At 39.4% G+C, this 24,992-nt stretch overlaps 2 protein-coding genes across 4 annotated transcripts in view; one reads left to right on the plus strand and one right to left on the minus strand.

Annotated features, from left to right (window-relative positions):
• Positions 1-13,595, plus strand: part of RAB3GAP2 (RAB3 GTPase activating non-catalytic protein subunit 2) — a 58,745-nt gene extending 45,150 nt beyond the window's left edge. For all 3 annotated transcript variants that reach the window (XM_081945755.1, XM_081945756.1, XM_081945757.1), the window contains exons 25-35: positions 412-585; positions 679-785; positions 4,022-4,088; positions 4,787-4,857; positions 6,048-6,083; positions 7,424-7,498; positions 7,891-8,109; positions 8,793-8,882; positions 8,970-9,185; positions 10,933-11,091; positions 12,085-13,595. In XM_081945755.1, the coding sequence (XP_081801881.1) occupies positions 412-585; positions 679-785; positions 4,022-4,088; positions 4,787-4,857; positions 6,048-6,083; positions 7,424-7,498; positions 7,891-8,109; positions 8,793-8,882; positions 8,970-9,185; positions 10,933-11,091; positions 12,085-12,228 (1,358 nt within the window). In that variant the 3' untranslated portion in view covers positions 12,229-13,595. The remainder of the gene's footprint in view (positions 1-411; positions 586-678; positions 786-4,021; positions 4,089-4,786; positions 4,858-6,047; positions 6,084-7,423; positions 7,499-7,890; positions 8,110-8,792; positions 8,883-8,969; positions 9,186-10,932; positions 11,092-12,084) is intronic.
• Positions 13,596-13,751: 156 nt separating this feature from the next.
• Positions 13,752-24,992, minus strand: part of IARS2 (isoleucyl-tRNA synthetase 2, mitochondrial) — a 36,268-nt gene continuing 25,027 nt past the window's right edge. Inside the window, exons 15-23 of the mRNA XM_081945758.1 lie at positions 24,481-24,589; positions 24,030-24,132; positions 20,113-20,238; positions 18,940-19,071; positions 17,802-17,908; positions 17,416-17,561; positions 15,625-15,815; positions 14,229-14,370; positions 13,752-14,077 (exon numbers count right to left, since the gene is read on the minus strand). Of these exons, the coding sequence (XP_081801884.1) occupies positions 13,935-14,077; positions 14,229-14,370; positions 15,625-15,815; positions 17,416-17,561; positions 17,802-17,908; positions 18,940-19,071; positions 20,113-20,238; positions 24,030-24,132; positions 24,481-24,589 (1,199 nt within the window). The 3' untranslated portion in view covers positions 13,752-13,934. The remainder of the gene's footprint in view (positions 14,078-14,228; positions 14,371-15,624; positions 15,816-17,415; positions 17,562-17,801; positions 17,909-18,939; positions 19,072-20,112; positions 20,239-24,029; positions 24,133-24,480; positions 24,590-24,992) is intronic.

Genomic DNA, 24,992 nt, shown 5'->3' on the forward strand with positions numbered 1-24,992 from the left:
CTGAATCCCCAGGCACTGTCCTTCAAACCATTTTCATCTTACACCCATTGAAACATGCCCAGAAACAGCAGTCTACACTTTCAGACGCATAGGCATGGAGAAGACGTTGATCGACTATTTAAAGAATCGACATTAAAATATAGTATGCTGCTTGTGAGACAGGAAGTAGTATAGTCATCAGACCTCTATATTTATAAATGTTTTAAGTGTTCATAGATAAAATGAAATCCCCAATGTAGTAGTCGCTGAGAACTAAGTGCTCCATGAATTTGTCCAGTCCTGTCTCCCTATTGGTGCACTACTATATCTGATGGCAGCAAATTCCAAAGTTTAAGATTACAGTAGAAATAAATAAACATTGTTTTCTGGGAATTTGCAAACTGATCCTCAACCGTTTTGACTTTCCTTTAGGAGGCATTGCTGACAGTGTAGCCAAATGGATTTTTAAGCAAGACCTCGGTTTGTCCTTACTCAGATTAGGCCGAGAGAACAATGAAGCAGAAAGGAAGGAGGAACCACAGCAGACTGACAGCAATTTTGTAGGTAAAGGTGGAGAAGACCAGCCGAGCATGGAACCCATGTTAGGTAAAAAATAATTCCAGGCATGCTCTTTATTTCTGTTTATTGCAGCAGTGGAGTTCAAAATAATAATCATCCTTTCTTAAAACATGTTCCCAGAACTACTCCGTTTAGCATATGAACAGTTTCCTTGCAGCCTGGAGATGGATGTCCTCCATGCTCATTCCTGCTGGGAGTATGTTGTACAGTGGAACAAAGACCCAGAGGTAAAGGAAGCCTTTCATTTCCTTACTCCTTGTGTTTTTTATGATACACACAATCTTACCTGACCTTTTCAGATAATGACAGTAATTCATTATTTTTTGTTCAGGCTCTGTAGTTAGAAAATAGGTAGGCTAAAAAATTGCTTAAAATCACCAAAAAAGCCAATGCAGTCTTAGGCTGCATCAACAGAGGGATAGCTTAAAGATCACAGGAAGTGATAGTACTAGTCTATATGTACTAGTGAGGCCATACTTGGAATATTGCATCAGTTCTTGTTGCCACGGCACAAAAAAGATGTGAAGCCCTAGCAAGAGTGCAGAGAAGAACAGCAAAGATGATAAGGGGTCTGAAGGCTAAAGCCTATGATGAATAGTTAAGGGAACGTGGTATATTTAGCCTAACCAACCCCTCCCCCCCTAAAAAGGAACAACTTGGGGGTAATGTGATAGCCATCTTCCAATAGCGGAAGTACTGTCGTAAGGAAGAGAGGATTGATTTATTCTGCATAGCACCTTGTGCTGCCCCACTCACTCACACACATTCATGTCACTGTAGTTTATGGATAGTTTTATTGGTATTCCCCAGAGTTCCCTTCACTTGGCTTTGGAACTGTCCCAAATGAAGCCAGCCAGGAGCAAGCCCAGATTAATTCCCCAGGCAATGGCCAATTAGTCCATAAAACAAATAACAAGCTGCTCAAACAAGTAAATCCAAGAAATGAACATAAAGCCCCCAGGCAAAACTAAAAGTACATCCACACTAGCTTACTGGTAATAGAGGTTCAGAATCTCAAAAGTAAGCAGGAAACACGGGCAAACACACGGCCACAACCCACGGACAAACACACGGCCACAACCCATGGACAAACACGGCCACAACCCAGCAACGCCTCCCTCTGTCTGCCGTGCTAAATAGCTTCCCAGTGCAGCCAATCAAGAGGAACGGGGCCTTTTCCCAAGCAATCTGGCAGATCTCAGTTTCTCTGCCTTGCATGCTGTGAAATCCACCTAGGAAGGCAGCTTCTCCCCCTCCTCTTCACTGGCCTGCAAGCTGTCCCCAACCGAAGCCTGTAATTCTTTTTCTGCTGGCAGTTCAGGGTCAGGAATTAACTCTGTTCCTGCTGTGCCAGGAATGAGCTCATTCTCCCTCTAGCTGGCCTCTGAGGAAAAGTGCAGGAGTCATCCAAGGGAGATGTCTCACACCTGAGGGCAGGACAAGAAGCAATGGGGGGGGGGGGAATTTCATCAGAGGGAGATTCAAACTGAAATTAAGGAAGAATTTTCTGACAGTGAAAAAAATTAATCAATGAAACAGCTGCCTTCTGGACTTATGGGGTGTTTTTCATTGCTGGAGGTTTTCAAGAAAAAATTGGACAACAATTTACATGGGATGGTATAAAGGTAGTGGTTGGATTAGAAGACCTCCAAGTTCCCATTCAGCTTATGATTGTACGATAATTTTATTTTGGTATGTGGGTATGCTATCCTCTTTGTTTCGTAGTGATAGGGCACATTCGGCACATTGATATTGTCATAATTTATTGGAAGTGATAGCATATAAATGTTTTTCCCACGTTAGCATTATTATATTGAGCTGAAAAAAGGGACACTTTGTATTGATACAGAAACTGTTTCAATGGAAGATTGGGTTATATGTCAACTATACAAACTGTACTTTATCACTATTAAAACTTTGCTGCAATTTCCCAGGATATGGTAATTGAAATAAAATGTATCAAATATGTTTGATATATTTTATCAAATATTTGATATCAACATATCAACCTTAAATAATATATCAGAATATTTAGAAATTATTTATGATAGGTCCCATTATATGCTGCTTCGTGGTTATAATAACTTTTACTTCATACTTTGAGACGAGTCAACTCAGCTGTGGTTATTTCTGTCTGAATAACTTTTGAACAAAGCTGAGACAAATTATATATATATAATTTGCTTCTGTGAATAGACAGCATTTGTGTTGTAATGGCCTACACCAGTGGTCGGCAAGCCGCGGCTCGCGAGCCACATGCAGCTCTTTGCACACTTTAATGCGGCTCTTCTGTGTGCCGGGCGCCCGCTCCCCTCCCTCCTCTCAGGCACTTCAAAACAAGCGCCCCTTTCCCTTTTTTCTTTTCGACCCACAATGATTAGGGAGGATCCTGAAGTCGAGTGGGGACGAGAAGCGAGGAGGCAGAAAAAGAAACGGAGGCTAAGGAGCTTCCCCCCCCCTCCCAGCAAAAATCTAACCGGGGAGCCGGGCGGGCAGTAGCAAATTAGCCAATCACACCGCGTGATTGGTTAATTTGCTACTGCCCACGCGGCGTGATCGGCTAATTTGCTACTGCCCGCCCGGCTCCCCGGTTAGATTTTTGCTGGGAGGGGGCGGGGGGGAAGCTCCTTGGCCTCCATCTCTTTTTCTCCCTCCTCGCTTCTTGGGGCTCCACCAATGGGGGAGCAAGGCCCGCCCAGCGCCAGGCTTTGGGCTAACACAGAGGTCTGCAAAGTTGGCTGTTTTAAGACTGGTGGATTTCAATTCTCAGAATTCTGGGAGTTGAAGTCCACCAGTCTTAAAAGCCAATTTTGCAGATCCCTGGGCTAATATGATTGATGCCCTTGGTGGACTTCAATTCTCAGAATTCTGGGAGTTGAAGTCCACAAGTCTTCAAGCTGTCAGGTTTGAAGAATCCTGGTTTTTTTTTTTCTAAAGGGTTAGGGGTGCAAGGGTCTTGCAACTTGACAGCTTTAAGACTTGCATGCTTCAATGCCAGAGTTTCTGAGCCAACATGACTGGAGGAGGAATTCTGGGAGTTAAAGTCCACAAGTCTTAAAGCTGTCAGGTTTGAAGACCCCTTGGGGGTTTTTTCCTAAAGGGTTAGGGATGCAAGGATCTTGTAACTTGACAGCTTTAAGACTTGCGTGCTTCAAATGCCAGAGTTTATTGAAACTAAAAACAGTGTACCATCCTATGTATTTTCGGTTTTAAAAATGTGGCTCTCAAAATAAATTTCAATCGTGGTTTTGGCGAGATTTGGCTCAGTTGAAAAAAAAGGTTGCCCACCACTGGCCTACACTATCTGGTCATAAAGATCTGTACGCAGAAAATATTATCTGTAACACAACCTGAAATAATAAATTGAAATAATAAGTAGTTGGGAAGATTATTGTTTATGTGCTTCATTGCACATAATATTGGTTATTGACTAATATTGGTTATTTCTGTTTTTCTAATCAAGGAAGCACATTTTCTCATCAGAGCCATAGAACATCTTGGATGCATTGATAATGGTCATATTCAACATGGTAAGAATAAAGAAAGTATTTTGGAAGTGTCAATGCGAAGTAGAGAATTTGATTCAGAATTATCTAAGTGTTGAGTCCACAGCTGTCATTTTTGTCTGCAAATCAAAACTGAGTGGAAATACTGAAGTATTCTCAAGTCAGTGTCAAAACTGGACTTGGTTCACAATAAACATTGTATGTCATGTTCGTCAGTGCCCCGTTACATTAGTAAATGCTTATTAATTTATAAATAATTTGAAGATCTCCAAGCAACACATTGCTACTTACAAATACAGGAAATATGAGAAGGGTGGAGCCTCTCTCAAATAAAAATTCCTACTCATTTAATGATACTTAACTCCCTCACTCCCTCCTGGAGCTTTCACCATGGTTTTCAGGTTACTACTTAATGGTCACTTGCAGGTAGAGCTCTGGGGTGAACTGATCCCATGAAAAGACATACTCTTAGCTGTACATCAGGTCCAGTCATTTTAGATTTTTCAGTTTTTTCTTAAAGCACATATTTTTTATGTTGGCTTTCCTAATCTGTAACTGCTAGCCTTAATCAATTACTATTACTTTGTTAATGAAACTGCTTAGTATTTATATATAAGTAAACCGTATAAATATTTATTATTGGCGTTTTTGAAACATGCAGTCTCCTGGCAAAACCATTGATGTTGCTTTCAGGCCGGCCTAAATTTATGTAACTATTTCAGGAATTGCTCTAATGATGTGGAACACATTCATAGTGAAAAGGCTCTCTGCTGCTACCTACTTAATGGACAAGGTATGTATTGCATTATATTAAAAAACCAAGTTAAATAGAATATCTGATATCGCTTTATATGAGGTCTCTCTTTCAGTAAATGAAACTTGGTTAGCTATATGGGCTTAGACTTTCACGTCACTAAGTTCAACCCTTTCTTACGACTGAATCGAAGTTATACAATTCTGTAGTTAGCTATACTCAAAGAAGAGGAGCTAATTTATCTCTCAGGACAATTTGGTTCCACTCTTAAACACTGCTTACTTTACTGGGGTTATTTTCTGATATTCCATTGACACCTGCCTTCTTTTAATTTAAATCTGTTATTTCATCATTGATATTCTAGAGAAAAGAGCTTGGCTTTCTTTCTGAATAGCATTCAAATATTTGGATATTATTACTCTATGGGGAGTGCAAAACAAGACACAGCGCCCAAGGTGGTGTCTAACCAAAACAGTAGAAAGTAGAACTGTTAGTTCTTTTGATTTGAAAGCTATTAGGAAAAATATTTTTACACACTACATATTACAGAAGAGATGTGGGCATGCTTGCTACATCTGTCAACACTTACTTCAGCTAGCTAAATGTTTTTTCTGGATTCACATGGTAGTCATGCAGTCTTTCCAAATTACAGATCTACTCCTGTCAGGAGGCAGTCAGCAGCTCTTAGGATATACTCTTTGCACTCAGCAGCAATTCAGGAGAGAGCTTAAGGCACCTGGCTAGAAATATAAGTTCACCAACCTCCCTCCCCCACCCCCAGGGGGGAAAATAAGTGGATCTTGCACTTGCGGGAGAATTCTAGGGAGAAAAAAAAATCTTTTCATCCCTCTTAACTGAACACATTATCTCTTTAAACCGAGTTTCTCAGTGATTTTTTTAACATCTTTTTTTAAATTGCTGCTGAAGTCCATCAGTGAATGTTTTTTCCTCATCACTTCATCACTAAATCTAGACTTGTCTAGATTGATTTACTAATTAGTTAATTAAAAGTTTGAAATAATTCTGGGGAAAAGCACTAAGACTTCGCTACTAGTCATAACTTAAAAGAAATGTTATTTCACGCATACCCATAAACATATGGGAAGTAGGGAGGAGGGAGGGTTTTTTTTTAAAAAAATGTTTGTGGTGAAAAGAGATGGCAATTTATCTATTTGTTGAGATGGAATATATTAGCGTATTGAGTCCTTCTAAATAAATTTCTGTCATAGGTTGGAAAAGCACCAAAGGACAGGTTATGCAGACGGGCAAGTAAACCTTTTTCTTTATTTAAAAAATGCTTACAAGATCTGATGACCTCTGTGTTAACCAGAATTTGGGGATTTCTGCCAACTTAAGCTAAGGCAATAGCCTTGGCTTCCAGCTATTTAATCATTTTATTTGGCTCGCCTTTCTGTGAGCTCAGCCCAAGAGACACCTATTATTTTAGGTTTTTAATTTAAGATGATATTTAAGACAAATTTCCATGAAGCGAACATGACTTCAAGCAGATTTGCGCTCCTCCATTCACTTTTCCCCTCTGTCTTAAGCATGTTTTTACAATAAGGTAGTTCTGATGTTTAGGATTGAATGAGGAGCTTTATTTGTTTACAAAGTTAAAAATAAAAATGTTTTCACTGAATCTAAAGATTGGAAGGAATCTTTGAGACCATCTACCTCAATCACCTGCCCTTTTAAGAAATTATTGCTACACACTAGTATATTTACTGGCCCAGTTATCTTGTATTTTTCCTCAATCAGATTTGGTTGAGTGATGCAGAATTTGTTTCCGACAAAGTAAGCTCCATATCCATTATCCACCTCTGTTGTATTAGAAATGATGCTGATGCCAGTTGCTCAGATTTCTTTTAAAGTTCAACTGGAAGAACAAACTAGGAAAAGGCCTGAGCAGCCTTGTGCTGAATCGGTTCAACATCTTTCTCCTAAAGAGCTAGCATTGGACAACTAGGAATTAAATTCCACAAATTATATATTATATAGAATTCTTGATGAAAAATATACCATTTTTTGTAAACTTGCTGCCTGTGTGTGTCTGCATCCTTTCAAACTTTTGAAACTTTAGCAAAGGGGTGGAAATATTCCAATTAGGGCCATTTCAGAGAATCTGTATTTCAATCTGAATATTTTGCAATCCTTTAAAAATCCTTCTAGATTAGTATTTGGTGCCAGCTAATGTTCTTCCCCAGCCCCATTTAAATCCTAAACAATTTTCATTGCCCTCACCTGGCCAGCCTTTATAAGTACATGAGGTTCATTTTTTAGGTATGATTTCATCTTGCCAATGACATATTCCACTGAAAAATTACTGGAGGCAGATAAATGTATCTAGTAATTTTCAATTTATTTAAATATAAATTTGACTATTGATGAAATATGTAGACATAAATACAAAAATATATAAAACATTTAGTCAAAGAACTTTATAAATTAAAAAATGCATTGAATACTGAGGCTTGCATGACTCATTTTTTACTGTTCAGATTCTTCTTTTTGCATTAAATGTTTAATTTCCATCTACAAATATTTTAAAACATATTCAAGAAATGGTTTTTTTTTTTTTACAAATGAATTCCTCTTTGTCAAATAGGATGTAGGGATGAGTGACAACGCAGTGTCCTGTTTCCTTGGGTCTTGCTCAGATCTTCTTCAGACTCTCATGGAGGTAACAGCTCCTTCCTCAACCTAAACTGAACATTACTTCTAATACATTCATCATCTCTCATCAGTCTGACCAATTTCAAAGTAATGTCAATAATAGTTCTGTACATTAAACCTTATGTAAGGATTGCTGCCAAAGATTCCTGTAAACCAGAAAATAGTAACAGAATGCAATTTTTAGCCACATTCCACTTGAATAAATGTTTTCATTTTTTTTAGCTGTACATTTTTTATTTTAATTTTCAAGTAAGATTTCTTGATGCAACTGTTACTCCTGGTCCTGCTGATAATTTTCCTCCTTCTCCAACTTACCTCTGAGTTTCTTTGAACATGGCCAATGTGCCATGTTCAATTACTTTTAAAATACCAATGCTTTTCTCTTTCTTACTGCATCAGGCCGATATACGGTGTGATGAAATGCCACTTCCTGTGCTGGACACAGAAGATGCCTGGGTGTCTGTTGAAGGGCACAGCTCGTTAGTGGAGTTAGCACTTGAACAGAAACACATCCATTATCCTCTGGTTGAGCACCAGTCCGTGCTCTGCATCGTCTTGTATGGAACCATGAAGTTCTCCCTGAAGAGTGTGAAACCCCTCTCTCTCTTCGATAGCAAGGTATGCGGACATGACACTTTGTTGAAAACTGGCGACTCTGGAATGGGAGCTCCAAGTTAATCAGTGGTGGGATTCAAATTTTTTTACTACCAGTTCTGTGGGCGTGGCTTGGTGGGCGTGGTGTGGCTTGGTGGGTGTGGCAGAGGAAGAATACTGTAAAATCTCCATTACCTCCCCACTCCAGGGGAAGGATACTGCAAAATCCCCATTTCCTCCCAATCAGCTGGGACTCCCAATCAGCTGGGAGGCAGAAAATAGATGGGGGCGGGGCCAGTCAAAGGTGGTATTTACCGGTTGTCCAAACTACTCAGAATTTCCGCTACCGGTTCTCCAGAACTGGTCAGAACTGCTGAATACCACCTTTGAAGTTAATTGATGTGAAGAGTATCTCTAACCCTAGAGTTTAAACTCATGCAGGGCACTGAATGAGAAGCTGTGGTTAGAATAGAAAAATCTAGAAGTTGGTGGAAGTTTTTTGGGCAGTTCTCCTACCAAGTTAGATTTTGTATTTCATCCACCTACATAGGAATCAAGACTAATTGACTTTACAAAGTCCGAGCAGAAATTAATGCTGAGTTGACCTGGGAAGCAGCCTATTTACTCCCATATTTTGCATACTGTATACTTATATTAAGCAAGTGTAGCTGTTTTCTATCTTGTACCTCTGTGTTTTATTCTTACAGGGTAAAAATGCTTTTTTCAAAGACTTGACTTCAATTCAGTTGCTGCCTAGTGGAGAAGTAGATCCCACTCTGGTTAGCTTACGCCATCAAGTAAGTTAAATCTGGGGAAGAAATGAACAAGCGTAGGTGTTCTTTTTTGCAAACTGGTGCTGATGTGGTTTTTCTTTTGCTTGCAAGTTCTTAACCAAACTGGTGAGTGCACTGGCCCAGGCCCAAGCTCCGTCTCAGATGACAGACAGATCGGAAGAAGAAGTTGCAGTGTCACTGAAGGACAGGGATTGGCCTGCCTTGGCTTTGGATCTGGCACATCATCTTCAAATTGCTGAGGATATAATCAGACGGCACTATGTGTGTGAGCTCTATAGTTACGGCCTGGATCATCTTGGAGAAGAGGTATACATTTTATACACAGAAAATGTATGTACAGCAGTCATGCATTTCTGCCTGTTGAGGGCAGCAGCAGATCTATAAATTGCACAGTTTTGTCATGGTTATTAGTAAAACTCCTTTACATTACTCTCAAATCCTGGCTTGGTTTCCCCCCCCCCCCCCGCCCTATAAATGCAAAGATGCATTTTGAATATATTTGATTATAAAAGCTTGCAGAATTTTAAAAAAGCTTGCTAGAGAAAGGATAAACTGACTCTAGCAGATTAAAAAAGTATTCTAAGTGATTATGGAGAGTGTATTTACATTACTCTCAAATCCTGGCTTGGTTTCCCCCCCCCCCCCGCCCTATAAATGCAAAGATGCATTTTGAATATATTTGATTATAAAACCTTGCAGAATTTTAAAAAAGCTTGCTAGAGAAAGGATAAACTGACTCTAGCAGATTAAAAAAGTATTCTAAGTGATTATGGAGAGTGTATTACAGAGAGAATAACCAAGTATATGATGTTATAATACCGTGTCTTATTTAAGGTGGAGAACATTTCCCAAATTGGCTGTCACAGTTGTCACACCATTCCTCCAAATTTAGATGAAATTCTGGTGAATCAGGATCCATTGCTCTATATTACTGTTCATGTGCTTTTCCTCCACTGCAGCATCTTTTATGTGGATGTGGGTTGGGGAGCAGAAGCAACTGTAGTGGTTAGTCTACACCTACTTCCCTCTGAAGACCATATGGAACCTATATTAATACAAACCTATACAATTGTGTGAAAAGCTGTAGTGTTATAGCAATACTATCCTGGAAAATGTTCAGAAAACATTGTTAGGTATAGTTCTGACTTTAACACCCACGATCCAGTGAGTTCAGGTGCAGATAAGCAGCTAATAGGTGTGAGAAATTTCTCCTGTCTCTAAAATAAACTTCTGGCACTGGTACCGATGTTTTTGCACGTATTCATCTGGTGTGCCATCTAGAAAGGATACCTTCTTACACATCTAAACAAAAAAAAGAGAAGTGCACCTGTTTTCCTCAGGACTCTGCCCTCCAATCTTTGTGCCTTGTAGCAGAAAATGGGAAGGAGAGTAGGAATTAAGAATAGGTTTTTATTAAAAGAGAAAGAAAAAGCTTTTGGAGCCTTCTCAGCATTTGCTCAGAAACTAGTCACCCCTAAGCCAAGACAGCTTACTTATGAGACACTTGAAATCTCCAAATTTGGTATTAATTGCACTTTCTTATGCATGGATCAAGAAACGTTTTTATGTTTGTATGGTGGTGCTTTTTTGATGCCCTATATAAGCAAGAATTTTAGAACATATTTATGCACATATTCACAAACACACACACATGACCTTCACCCTTTTTTCCCTATGCACCCCATTTCTGAAATGCCAACACAGTATTATACAATAGAGTAAAGCCGTGCAATGACTAAGTCTTGCAGGGGTTAAAGAAGTTAAATTTGATTTTTAAAAACTTGGCTACCTTTGTATGTTGGCTTTACAAATTTGTACATTTGACCATTACAATATTATTTTTTTGTGAACAAACTGGTCTCTTAATACTTTTAACTAACTTTTGATAGGGTACCTTTTAAAATGAAAAGTAGCTTCATGGGAAGGTGCCTTCTTGGACTGACCTGCATGTATCTCCATCCATCAGTGGCTTCTTTTCAAAAGTTGTTTTGAAAAACAAGTATTGTGTGTCGCAAGAGTAACAGCTGACATAGTTGATGTCTTGTATATGCAGGCTATTCTTCAGGTAGAGGACAAAGAAGTGCTTGCGTCACAGTTGTTGGTGCTGGCTGGACAGAGGCTGGCCTATGCTTTACTGCACACTCAGACAAAAGAAGGCATGGAGCTCTTGGCCAGACTACCTCCAACACTTTGCACTTGGCTTAAAGCTATGGTAAGATCCACTGCCTTTTAAACATATTGCAAGATAAGGAACAGTGTATTCAAAAACCGTAATTTAAGAAGTTGATAGGTACCTTTGTTTATTAATGCTGTACAAAAAAATGAAATGGATGGGAAAAAGTTTCATATGTGAAAATGAAAATAGAGTAATATATGTTGCTCAGCAGCAGGAAAGCAGGGCCAACTCATTTGAGCATGCTTACCTAAGATGTACAATATAGGAGCCAACAAGACATTTACACCACTATTTCCCTAATAGCATCCTCTGCTTAAATATTAACAGTCTATATGGCGTGGAATCTGAACTTTGCTATGGAAGCATAAGAGGGAGTGTGTAATTTATTTGAGAATTTCATGAGTTATTTATACAGAACAAGTAGTACACTCAGCATTTGGCATATTTTTTGGAAAAAGGATGGTGCAGAGTGGAGATGGGCTTCATTTAATCCATGTTATTGTACAAATGTATTGAACAATGCACACACCCGCTTCATATTGGTCCAAATGATACCTGCAGCAGTTGGAGGCGGAGCTTTATTTCACTTCAGTGCACTGCACAAAAACATAGATAAGAATTGATGATGTGTGTATGGTTAATTTAAGGGTAGGGTAAGCAGTCTTTTTAAAGATGGTTTTTCCATCTCAGAATTAACCCCAGAAGTAAAGTGGTGAGGTTGCTTTCTGTAACTAGAATTTTGCTGTCTTAGCTGTCAAATTTCTAAATAAAGCAAGAAGTCATTCATCTTTTATCTTCTAAGAACGGCTGTGGCAGGGTTGAAAATTCTTGGAAATGATCCTAAAGCTTCAACAGTAGTTATCTGCTATATTCCTCACTGAATTAGGGTTCATTCATAAAACTAGTTTAAAAGGATGTTCCTAATCATGAATAGAGATTCTCTTAGGTTTATCAGTTAGGTTTTAGAAATGAACTGGCATGTCTATTTCTTGTACAGAAACCTAAAGACTATCTCAATTCTCTCTGCAGGATCCACAAGATCTTAAAAATGTAGAAGTGCCAATTACTACAACAGCTAAATTGATAAATAAAGTGACAGAACACCTACAAGAAAACCATGGGCAGTATAGCATTGCCTTGCATTTAATTGAAGCGGTGGAAGGAATGTCATGACAAGACTGAAACTGAAGCACGGTGGCTAAACAGGTCTCTAATAAAAATGAAGATTGTATATAAGAACCAGAATCATCTTGATGAAACAGTCTCAAGCATCTTTGGTAATCTAACAGCTCAAGACTTTAGGAGATGATAAATATATGTTAAGATCTACCGTTGGTGGGTAATACCAGCAGTGTGTATATTTGTGTATAACTCTAAATATTTATTTCTAATACCGAGCATTTGTGTAATAGTTTGCTTAAGAACAATTTAGTGCTGTTCAAATTAACATATTAAGAATTTCCTATGTGCTAGAAAATAGACTGCTTTTTAAATGTTAAAACAAGATGAATTCAATCAGAAGCCAAGAAACCAGAGCTCTTAAATATTATGTATGCTGGTTAGATAATACTTCTTCAAAATGATAGCCTAATTACATTTAATCAAGAGGCAATTGGCCATAAACTTGCAGCATTAAAGGATGGCTTTCTACAGTTATATTATGGCTGAGTTTTCACAATAAAAACAGTATCAACTTATGAAGAGCAAGCTGTCTGATGGGGAAAATTATCATTGTGAAAATAAAAAAGGTGTTGCCTCTTCATGTTTTAAATATCAAATAAAATCAGGAATCTAATTTTAGTTTATCACTTTTGTAAAAACATTGGTCTCATTTGTAACAACTTTCCTTGCTGTACAGCTAACTGTAATTTGGTGTACTGCATTCTCTTCCCTGTGTTGAATGTTATATTTGGCCCACAACTATTCCAATATATGACAGTGTTAACAATTGAGAAATTGGACTGACTTTTAAGATATGTGGTCTTCAACTCCCAGAAATCCCTAACCAGCATGATGGATGGGGAACTCCGGGAGTTGAAGTCCACGTATCTAAAGTTGTCAAGTTCGAAAACCCCTGGAGGGAGTGCTGAAGTTAGCATAGAACAGTTGAAGGAACTAGGTAGCTGTTGTCTAGAGAAGCTATGGTGGTCCTTCAGTTATTGTGACAGAGTAGTCTGAAATTCAGTGGGACTAGGTGATAGAACCAAGTTCATGAAGACCTTTCCATCTGTCTGTTGTTGACGGTGAGTGGAGACTTTGTAAAACAGTATTTCACTCTTAAATGGTTAACAATCACAGTGAAAAATGAATTGAATACTGAACTCCCACCCATTCTGTGGAAAGCAGAGCCATCCGCTCATATTTATTGCTACACAGTTAAAGGGCAAACACTTATTTAACAAAGTAATTTCTTAATTATGATTGAGAAATCTACACCAGGATGAAGGTTCCACATATTTTTTTCTTACTGATATGTGATCTGCATGGGGGAGGGGGGTTGATTGTGCTGGAAGTAACTACAGAAAAAAGGTTCATGCAGACCCACGAACGGCAATAAAGCTGCACCACCTAAGTGCTAAAGTCTAAAGTCAACTGTCAGCTAGCTAACACCACACTAAAAAAGCCAGTTTGTTCATCGATTTGAATTCCTCTTGTGCTGCTTTTCTGACTTACAAAGAAAAGGACTATCAGCCATTTTAGTAAGCAGTTTATTAAGTGTACAAGCTTAAATATATACACGTGAATTTTGAATTTAGCTTTCCAGCTCTCAGACAAACAATATGTTGGTTTCTGTGTAGATACGTCTATATTCCACGTTTTCTCAAAATGTGAATTTTGCTTTAGCCAGCACAGCTATTTGACCGCTATGGGAATAGGTATCATTTCTCACCAAGTATTTGCATACAACGTGTACATGGAGTCTCTGCTGAATCAGAAGTGTATTTTCGACAACGGGGGCATTTTGATTTGGCAGCTGGTAGAACAATGACTTTATAGGCAGACTCCTCTCGGATATCGCCACCTATTTCAGAAAAGATTCAAATTAATCTCACATGAGAGCCCATTCTTTGCTGACTTATCTCTAGATCAAGAGAAGTCCTCCTCTAGTCCTATCATCACATGCCCCAAACACATTCAACATGTTGTGGATGTGTAACAAAAATCTACTTTACCTTCTAAGTTTATCAGAAATGTGCCTTTAATCATATCGTCAGTATTCACATCTCTAGGTATTTCAGTCAGCAGCGTTGTCTGTGATGCCATCATTATTTCATTTAACTGAGATGTACTAGAGCACCCCTCAGGTTGCAGCACCTAAAAATAAATTATCATGCTGACTAGTTTTTGAAAAGGGTACAAATGCAAAAAAATCAGTGATAATTCTAATTAAGACAATAAGCTAAACCTGATTTGCCATATTTGGGCCATAATGTGATTTGGTAGCAAGACATGCAAACCTATGTCTCCTTTGGCTTGTTCAGACTTAATACTGAATATTAAATTCAGGATTAATACTGTGATATCGGATGTATGCAGAGGACTTTATTATAATTTCCATTTATGGTGATGGTGTACCATTATGTACAATTCAATAACTCCCAAGACATGACCACACTAGGGAAGTATGTTATATAGCTATGTCTTGTTAGTCTGTAATTGTAGATATATATATAGTAGGGCTCTACAGTCCCAATACATGATCTTTTTGCAAACATGGGGTTATCTAAATCCTCAAAGACTTTGCCTCTATTTCAAGAAAGTGAAACCACCAAATAAAAAAGGAGAAGTGTAGGGAATCTTGGTTACAAACAGTTCAGAGTCCAAGGTTGAATATTACTGAACTGCATATCTTGTTCCCTAAAAGTAGAAAAGTCGACAAAAACAAAATGGAAGTCAAAGGAGGCCTTTATTTGAAAATGGGGGCAAGAAAAAAAAACTTTTGTGCTCAAGATCATAGAACCATAGGGTTGAAATTGGGCAAATAAACATGTTCTATATCTTATCTTTGGATTCTGTATCTTGCTTATCTAACTCTAAAGTAGTATTTATCATAATAATAAATGAACGTTTCTATGTCAGAGTTCGACCATTACAGATAGTTCTCAACTTATGACCATTCATAATTGCAATGGTGCTGAAAGTGACTTAAAACTGATTCCTGCACTTATGATCATTGCAATGTCTCAATAGTAATATGATCAAAATTTGGGCACTTGGCAACCAGTATGTATTTACGAAGGTTGAACCATTGGGGATCACGATTACCATTTATGACCTTCCCAGCAAAGCATCAAGAAAAGCCAATGGGGGAAGACAGCCACAGCAAAAAGGTCATAAAATTGGCCATGGCTCAATTAATGACTGCATCAGTTAGTGACAGACGTTCTGGCCCCAACTCTGGTCATAAGTCAAGATTACCTGTAATTAACTGAGTAAATATCCCTTTATATTTGTAAGTGTTTCTGAATTAAGGCATTATAAATGGCTTTTCTCAATAGCTTTTCTTAAACATTTGAAAATTAAAGTACTAGTTAAGATGTAATATTAGGTTATGAGTTTTCTGCTTACCTCCATTAATTCAAAGAACAGCCCAGGCTCAATCACTAGAATCACCTGATATTCCGCAGCATTTTTGCCTGAAATAAAGCCAAGGAAACCATCTCTCATTGCACATGCTCCATCCACTGCTTCTTCAAGGCCTGGTTTCTTCCATACAGCACGTGTGGTCATCCATCCGGAACGAAACACACTATCTGACTCTTGCAAAAGAAAAGGGTGGGGAAAATGAATGCATTAGCAGCTCTGTAAACAGCATAAATAGCATTGTACTATATAAAGCTAAGAATAAGGGTTAACATTTTATGTGGGCTTGTCTGAACCTAACCCAGAAACTTCAGCTGATGGAGATACGGTTGCTCATTGAGGCGAATTCATTAGATTACACACCAATATTTGTCTCTGATCAAGGAAACAATTTCTATGAATTAAAGTTCCCCATTCACCTTAAGTGGCCACGCTTGAGTTTATATGTACCTGCCTCCCAATAATTTTTAGTAATGCAAGCAGATCAGCAGTTTCCTTTACACCTGGAGTGTCAAACTGACAGCCTGCGGGCTGGATGCATCACATGCGAAATGTCATGTGACACAATGTGACGCTGTGAGTTTGACACCCGTGCCCTAGAGTATAAGCACTAAAATTACTCTATAGCAGCGATGGCAAACCTTTTTTGGCTCGCGTGCCACAAGTGGGGGGAGCGCAGGGGGGTCGTGTGCGGGTGTGCCGCACCCATAATGCAATGTGTGCCCTCCCAGTGTGCATGCGTGCGCAACGCGCGACCCCCCCATTTTTACATGCTTTTTTCGCCCTCCCCAGGCTCCAGAGGCTTTATAGGAGCCTGGGGAGGGCGAAAAGAGCCTCCCCACCCCCGGAGGCCCTCTGGAGGCTTCAAGGACCATCCGGAGGCTTCCCTGACGCCTTCGGAATGCTTAAAACCACCCTCCGAGCAAATCGGAAGTGACATGCGCGCTGGCCAGCTGACAGGGAGCGCCTCGCGTGCTCTGACAAATGGATCTGCGTGCCACTTGTGGCACGCGTGCCATAGGTTCGCCATCACTGCTCTATAGAATCTGATTTTGTTGTTGTTAATCGCGAAGTTTTGTCTGACCATCGCGACCCCCATGGATGATGTTCCTCCAGGCTCTCCTGTCCTCTACCATCCCCCAGAGTCCATTTAAGCTCACGCCTATTGCTTCAGTGACTCCATCCAGCCACCTCTGCCATCCCCATCTTCTTTTGCCCTCAATTGTTCCCAGCATTAGGCTCTTCTCCAGTGAGTCCTTCCTTCTCATTAGGTGGCCAAAGTATTAGAGTTTCATCTTCAGGATCTGGCCTTCTAAAGAGCAGTCAGGGTTGATCTCCTCTAGGACTGACCGGTTTGATCACCTTGCAGTCCAATGGACTCACAGGAGTTTTCTCCAGCACCATAGCTCAAAGGCCTCAATTCTTCGACACTCAGCCTTCCTTAGGGTGTTCTTAATTTTAAATTTTGCACTGAGCAAGCGTTTGAATTCAGTGATCTGACTACGATTCCATGAATCTACAAACTTGCATGGACAATTATTGGTACATTATTAAGGTACTAGTGTGACTTAGTTTAATTTTAAAATGTGTACAAGCAGTTTTCATCATGTAGCTAAGAATTTTAATGACTAAATAAAATTAATATTGATTGTTCTATTTTTTACAACACAAATGTAAATTAAATGAGTAATGAACTCAACACATTAAGAGGTTTATGTGAAGAATTTAAGAATCTCAGCAGAATGTCTATTTTCTTAACCATTTTATAACTCATACCTTTTCTGTATGGAATATACTGGAATACTTCTTCAGCCAGATGTGGAAGAATTGGTGCAAAAGAACGAACCATTGTATCCAAAACTGCTGCCAAGGCTGTTTGACATGAACGGCGTTTAGCATCTTTTTCCTCTTCACAATAAAGTCTGGATTTTGGGAAGCAAAATAATTAAGGAAACAATTTCTAAACATTAAATATTTTTGGAATAAATAATGTGTATCAAAATGCATGTGAGCTTAAGAACTAGCTATTTTATGTTAGTTACAAAATAATCCATCTCACTGTGTCTATTCTGGAAGCATTTATCTTGGGGACAAACAGCACAGAACATGCATTTCTCATTGAGGCTTCCTTATCTGATAAGGCAATAAAAAAGTTCACATACCTGTCCTTAATTATACTAAAATAAAAACTGGAGAGATCTTTACTACAAAAGGCTTGAAGTAATCGGATGACTTTTCCATAGTCATGTTCCTTATATGCCTGTGTAACCTAAGGAATAAAGTACAAAAAACCCCGCCTAATTTAAAATGCAAGTAATTGTTATTCCAAAGAAAAATAAAGTTGGAAAGGAGACAGGAAGCATCAGAAATTAGAAGTTAGAGGGTATAAACCGTATCTAACCAGAAACTAAATTATTGGCAGACTTAGCTAGTTAATCCCAAAGGTGCTTTTTCAAGAGGCAACTGGACTTTCTTTATCCTTGAAGCTATTTCATCTCTCATCCAAGAACTGAAGAAGCTTCTTGGTTGAGAAGTGAAATGTCTTCAAGGGAAAACAAAGTCCAGTTGCCTTGAAAAAGCACCTTTGGGACAACCTCGATGGCTCCACAGACATTTAGCTAATCATTTTTGTGCATTCATACTATTTAAAACAATACCAGACCAACCAGGTATTGTCCTTTCCTTTTCCTCCATACTACTCTGTCCAAGATTTCTCCAGTCCTATAACTGTCTCCTTCTTGTTATAAAATTAGGTTTTGATAATCCACTCCTTACTCCTTCCAAGATATAATAGTGGTTTAGATGTTTGCATCTTTGGAATTGTTGATTTCAGCAAAAGAGGAAAGATGATGTCTAATTGTAGCATGGCCAAAGTATCCAAACAGTCTTGGCTATGCAGGGCCTAATCCAGCAAACATCTACAGCAGAAGATAGGAAACTGGTAGTTAAATGTTGGTCTCTGAAGACATGTCTTCTACCTTCCAGCTGTAATTTTCTTCTCTATTCACATTTTGCTAATGTATTTGGTAAACAAATGTTAAGGTTTTCTACTGGGTAGAATGTTACTAAAGATGGAGAAATGGATGGAGAAACTCTACACACACACACTCACACTCTAGCAGAAAAGTAGTAGGGGTAGTGGTCTGTTGTAAGGTATTTTCTTAAGTCGCAGGTTGATTTCTATACCAGTTGTTCCAGTACAATAAGAATTATTTTCTCCAAAAATGTATCTATCCAGTTCACAGATCAACCGTTCTGTGCTATAAGTGTCCATAGTTCCAACCACTCCCTAGTGCTTACCTTGTTAGCGAAGCCATGCAGTAGATGGAGTATGAACTGGTCTATCAGATACATCTCTGATGTGGGGATAGAGTCTGTCTCTGGGTTGAAGCCAGTCAGATTTCCCAACAAAAAACGGAGTGTATTTCGAAGCTATCAACAAATTCCAAAATAGTTCATGAAATTAAAGTAATTATTTGAAAAAAATGTTTGCCATAAATATAACCATGTATTTCAAGTATGTTATTTACTTTGGGAGGCAAAAAGAACCCTGGAGATCTTTCAGACAGGCTCTTCTACCTTAAGATTTGTTTTGAGATTTAGGGCATGGAAATATTTAGAACTTTTCTGGAAATCATCCAAGAGAGTTGCTAATCCTAAAACTGTATGGAATGATTCTCAATAGCCACCATATTTCTTCCAGCTTTCACCAGTCTCTTCTTCAAAGGTTTGGTTTGCAGTGATATAGAAAGGAGAGATTCCTAATGAGTAAAGCTGTCTTAATGTCCATTAATGATGAGTAAGTCCTTTGATTAGAATACAACACTTTGGACAAGTATATTGCACTTGAGGTCTAAGTACAGGCAACATATATTTTGATATTTTGTACCAATAATTAGTGAAATTTACAGTTTTAAAATGTCACACATTGAATACCACATGTAGAACGAACAGACAGAAAAGGGGAACTTCCCTGGCTGGCTTGTGATATCTAGTTTTAAAGGCCCATTAAAATTCCTGTTCCCAAAAGCAAATCCATGGGACAATTATTCTAGGATCAATAACCATGAAGGGCTAGAGTCAGTTTGTGCTTCAAAAGTAAACCATGAGATCCTGCTTTAGGTACAAAAGTGAGCTGGTGGATTTGGGCCAGACACTTTATCTCTTCCTTAGGAAGAAAGCAATAGCAAATCAAGCTCAACATTTTTGAAAATAAAATTGCAAGCAGTTGTCCCTATATTTGCTAAGAATTGACTTGAAGGTACAGATAAATAAATGCGGCCATGATGGGTAAAGTCATGACTATTATGATAAGATACACAAGTGAAAACTATTCCAATGGCAGAGGAATAGAAAACTTCTATTGAGATACTATTGATACACCTTCTTTCCTGACTACATATTCCAGAAAGCTGAACTATTTTTGTATTGGCTTCTACTTAGGAAAAGGCAACGGTGTGTTTGTTTGCTTACCTTGTTAATATCATCTTGAGCAGAACTGAGTACTGTAGGTCCAATTTGCACTTCTGTATAAACATTGGACTCAGCCACCCACCAGCGTAAAGTATCAGCCCCGTATGGTGGTTCAGTGCTGTGGTCCTATACATTGACAAGATGGAGAGGAAACACCTTTCAGTGCTGGTAATTGCTCAATGAACCCCTGTTCTCCGAAATAAATTCAACGTATTATTTTATAACTGTGCAGCAAAGTGTGCCTTAAAGACATTTCCCCAGAGGAATGTAGAGATTCTGTCAAGAATTGTGGAAAAATAAATCTCTGACAAAGTATTTGTTGGGCAACTCATGTGAAAGTAAAATGCTGAATAGTATTAACTCTACAAAGCATGCCTCACTAAAAAAGGAACAAGCTGCAATTATTAGATTAGATTTTTATCTCACCTTTATTATTTTATAAGTAACTCCAAGCAACAAATGTACATAACATTCTCCCCTCCTATTTTGTCCACAGCAACAACTCTGTGAGATGGGTTAGGCTGACAGAGAATGATTTGCCCAAGGTCACCCAACTGGCTTACATCCCTAAGGTCAAACTAGAACTCACAGTCTCTTGGTTTCTAGGCCAGCACCTTAATCACTGCACCAAATTAGCTGCAAAGTGAAAAGGAAGGAGGTCAAACCATGTTTGCTACTTGAACAACCTTGACATCAGTCAAGACGGGACACTGCTAGAAAACAAGTGTCCTGCTTGCTGCTCTGTAAAATATCATAATGCACACACACATTCTCATACCCTAGCAAATAGAAGCAATGTAGCATTTTGATAGTGATAGACAGGCCCAGATTCTTAGGAATTGAAAATCACTGGATAACTTTGGAACATTCTCTCTCTTAACCCAAACTTACTTCACAGGGTTGTTAAATGAAAAAAATTGAAGGGAACATCTTGTATGCTTGACTTGAGCTCTATAAAAAAAAAATAATAAAGCAATACATAGCTGCTGATATAACTACTTAAGGATGGCCTCCTTCTGAAGACTAACTTAATATAAAAGAAGCAACAGTTCTGTGGTGAATCCGGAAGTGCAGTTTTCATGACCTATAAATATCTTCCAGGAAATGTTATTGAAAAACAAAACCTACAAATCCTTAATGCCAACCAGATTGGCTAATAGTGATATGGCGCTCAAGTCCAGCATCTAGGGATTGAAGATTGAGAAAGCGTTTCCTACACATTAGTATCAGTCTCACAAGTAAATCTGAATTTTAAAGTTAGGACCGACTCTTTAAGAACAAGGTTGATCAAGAGCCCTAACCTTAAGCCTTAGAAGATATGGTAGTGAGTAGAGACAAGGTAGCAGAAGCCCACTGGGGAGAAAAAGGCCCTTTTTGGTTAAATTTGGTAACAAAAGACTAAACCATACTTATTTGTACCTCCCTCCCATTTCCCCCCACAACATCTTTGTAAGGAAGGTGAGACTGAAAGAAAGTGACCAGTTCACAATTGCCCAGTGAATTTCCCTGGCTGTTGGTGGACTTGAATCTACCAACCTTTATTGATAGCCTAACACCCCCAACCACTATACTTTACTGTGTTGATCACTCCAATTCACCAAAACATCAATTTTTCCTTTCCCCCCCAGCAGTCACCTCTGCTTGAGCCAGGCACAAAGGGTCTCCCATCAGTTTGTGCAAATGAAAGGCTATAAAAGTCCTCAAAGCAGTCCCCCCTGTTGAGATCTGTTTTTTTTTACTGATCTAAGTGCACTAAGTGCTTAAAGGTGAGCAAACTATGACAATGAACACTGTTGTTGGGCCCTGGTTTTCCACTAGTTTTGCTTAACACTTTGCTTTATGTGCCATAGGAACGAAAGATACAGAAAAAGGAAGGCAGTCTCTGTACAGAAACTAACACCCTCCCTGCGCGTAGCGTGTAACAACATAGACCCACACCCGGCTAAATAAAAAAACTCCAGCTAAGGTTAAAGCCATCAGGCTTTGCAGCTTCTCTTCCCCACAAAGCAACCACTCATAAGCAAACTGAGAAGCAATAAAACTGTTCACATTTATTACTATTGGTTTCTATAGCCGATGCTCTCAGGTGTATGAGCAAATGATTGTTTGAGGACATACAGGGAAGTTTGCCAGTAAAATAATCTAACTCAAGGGATATGTGGAGCTGGACTTTATCTTTTCATCAGGAGCTTTGGACTTTTCCTGCATGGCAATGAGAGCAAAATCAAAGGCTTCTAAGGTTATAATAAACTCTGTTAAATGCATCATCCACATTTTAAACTACCAAAACCAATGTTCTGTTCTATGCTGCTTTACAGGAATACTAAGAATATTCATGTGGCTATTTTTTCTAAATTGCAAAAATCTGCATGACCATGAGGTGACAAAGAGCAGATGTTGATTCCAAAAAGTGTAGCACCATGCTGCCATCTGGTGGCTTGATGGAATTTTGTAGTCCTTACATGGTTTGTTTGTTTGTTTTATTGGATTTATATGCCGCGCTTCTCCCAAAGGACTCAGGGTGGCGTACAACATTAAAAAACACATATCACAAAAGTTAAAAGGAAATTAGATAAATATCCAAAAAAAACAAACCCAATTAATATAACAATAACATCTAAAAAATTAGATAAAATTAACAGGCCAGGCTGGCTTGCTGGAAAAGCCAACTTTTTAGGGCGCGTCGGAAGGACCAGAGGTCAGGGATTATGTGAAGCTCTGGGGGCAGCTCATTCCAGAGGGAAGGCGCTCCCACGGAGAAGACTCTCCCCCTGGGGGTCACCAGCTGACACTGTCTGGCCGACGGCACCCTGAAGATGCCAACTCTGTGGGATCGTACTGGATGGTGGGAGGCTACTGGTGGCAGTAGGTGGTCTTGCAGGTACCCTGGGCCTAAGCCATGGAGCGCTTTAAAGGTCATAATTAATACCTTGAATTGCACCTGGGAAACAACTGGCAACCAGTGGAGGCTGCCTAAAAGGGTATAATATGGGAGTACCTAGGTACCCCCATGATAACCCGCACGGCCACATTCTGGACCAGCTGAAGCCTCTGGGTGCTCTTCAAGGGCAGCCCCATGTAGAGAGCGTTGCAGTAGTCCAGGCGAGAAAAGACGAGGGCATGAGTGACTGTGCACAGAGCATCCCGATCCAAGAAGGGGCGCAACTGACGTACCAGGCGACCCTGGTAAAAGGCCCCCCTGGTCACGGCCGTCAGGTGTTCTTCTAAACTAAGCCGCGTATCCAGGAGGACTCCCAGATTGCAGGCTCTCTCTGAGGGGGCTAAAATTTCTCCCCCTATCATCAGAGATGGGACAAGATGCACAAATTGGGATGACGGAAACCACAGCCACTCAGTCTTGGAGGGATTGAGCTTGAGCCTGTTCCTCCCCATCCAGATCCACACAGCCTCCAGGCATCGGGACATCACGTCGAGGGCATCATTTGGGTGGTTTGGGGTAGAGATGAAAAGTTGGGTATCATCAGCATATTGATGATACCGTACCCCAAAACCACGGATGATTTCGCCCAGCGGTTTTATATATATGTTGAACAGGAGGGGTGAGAGAACCGACCCCTGGGGCACCCCACAAGTGACGCGCCTGGGGTCGATCCCTGCCCTCCAGTCAACACAAACTGTGACCGATCTGACAGGTAGGAGGAGAACCACCGTAAAACGGTGACCCCACTCCCAACCCCCCGAGTCGTCGCAGTAGGATACCATGGTAACTCTACTATTAATGTTAGAAAATACATTGAACTGCCCAAATTACTATTTTGCCAATAATAATGGGTGAATCGGCCCAGGATTTAATGGCAAAAAGATATTTCCGGGAAGGAAATAACTGAACCCCAATTACTCTGAGGAACCTATAAACTGCATTTCCAGATGGCAAGTAGAACTATGTAATTACTTACACTGCCTCCATTGATAACAACATCTGGATCAACCACATTGCCGATGGATTTAGACATCTTTTCTCCTTTTTCACCAACAGTGAATCCATGAACAATAAGAGTCCTAGAAGAAAGACCTCTGGGTAATCCAATACTTCCTTTAGATGTCATACATACATTCAAAGAGCCACGGTGACGTAGTGGTTAGAGTGCAGTACTGCAGCTACTTCTGCTGGCTGCCTATAATTGGGCAGTTCAAATCTCACCAGGTTCAAGGTTGACTAAGCCTTCTATCCTTCCAAGGTGGGTAAATGAGGACCCAAATTGTTGGGGGAAATATGCTGACTCTGTAAACCACTTAGAGAGGGTGGTAAAGCACTGTAAAGAGGTATGTAAGTCTAAGTGGTATTGCTATTCTTAAAAGACAGTGTATCTTACCATAGCTGCCCCAGAAACTCATCCATCAACGTACCTATATGGTGCCTTTTTTCGTGTTGCTACGCTAATCAAGAGGGAAGACTGGAACCAACCTCCCAGCTGGTCTTTTCCTTCCAAGTATACATCAGCCCTTTCACCTGTATCTAAAAACACAAGCAACATAGTATTTGTAATAGAGATTCTTCATCATTCTGAGTATTGACTTACTTCAGTGTTGAATCAGATGAAGTGGAAATAAGGCAACATTTACAAAAAGTATTTTTTTTAAAAATATATAGTTCTCTTTGTTACTCAAATGGCAATTCTGAAGTGTTTATAATGGATTTAATTTCTTTTTTCTTTTCTTTTTTTAAAAAATCAGGATTTAGTTGCTGTTAGGCAAACCTAATTTAAAGACTCTTACACCTAGTAATTATGCTATGTTATTGACTTGCCAGATCTATGCAACTTACAACTGTGAACATAATAGAAGGAAAGAAGAAAGAACCTTTGAAAAGTGCAGCTATTGTACTGTGATGTGCTAGGAAAGAAACAATGGAATTTTTC

The sequence above is a fragment of the Natrix helvetica genome (genome assembly GCF_964273705.1).
Source record: "Natrix helvetica genome assembly, chromosome: 2".
Taxonomy (NCBI): Eukaryota; Metazoa; Chordata; class Lepidosauria; order Squamata; family Natricidae; genus Natrix; species Natrix helvetica.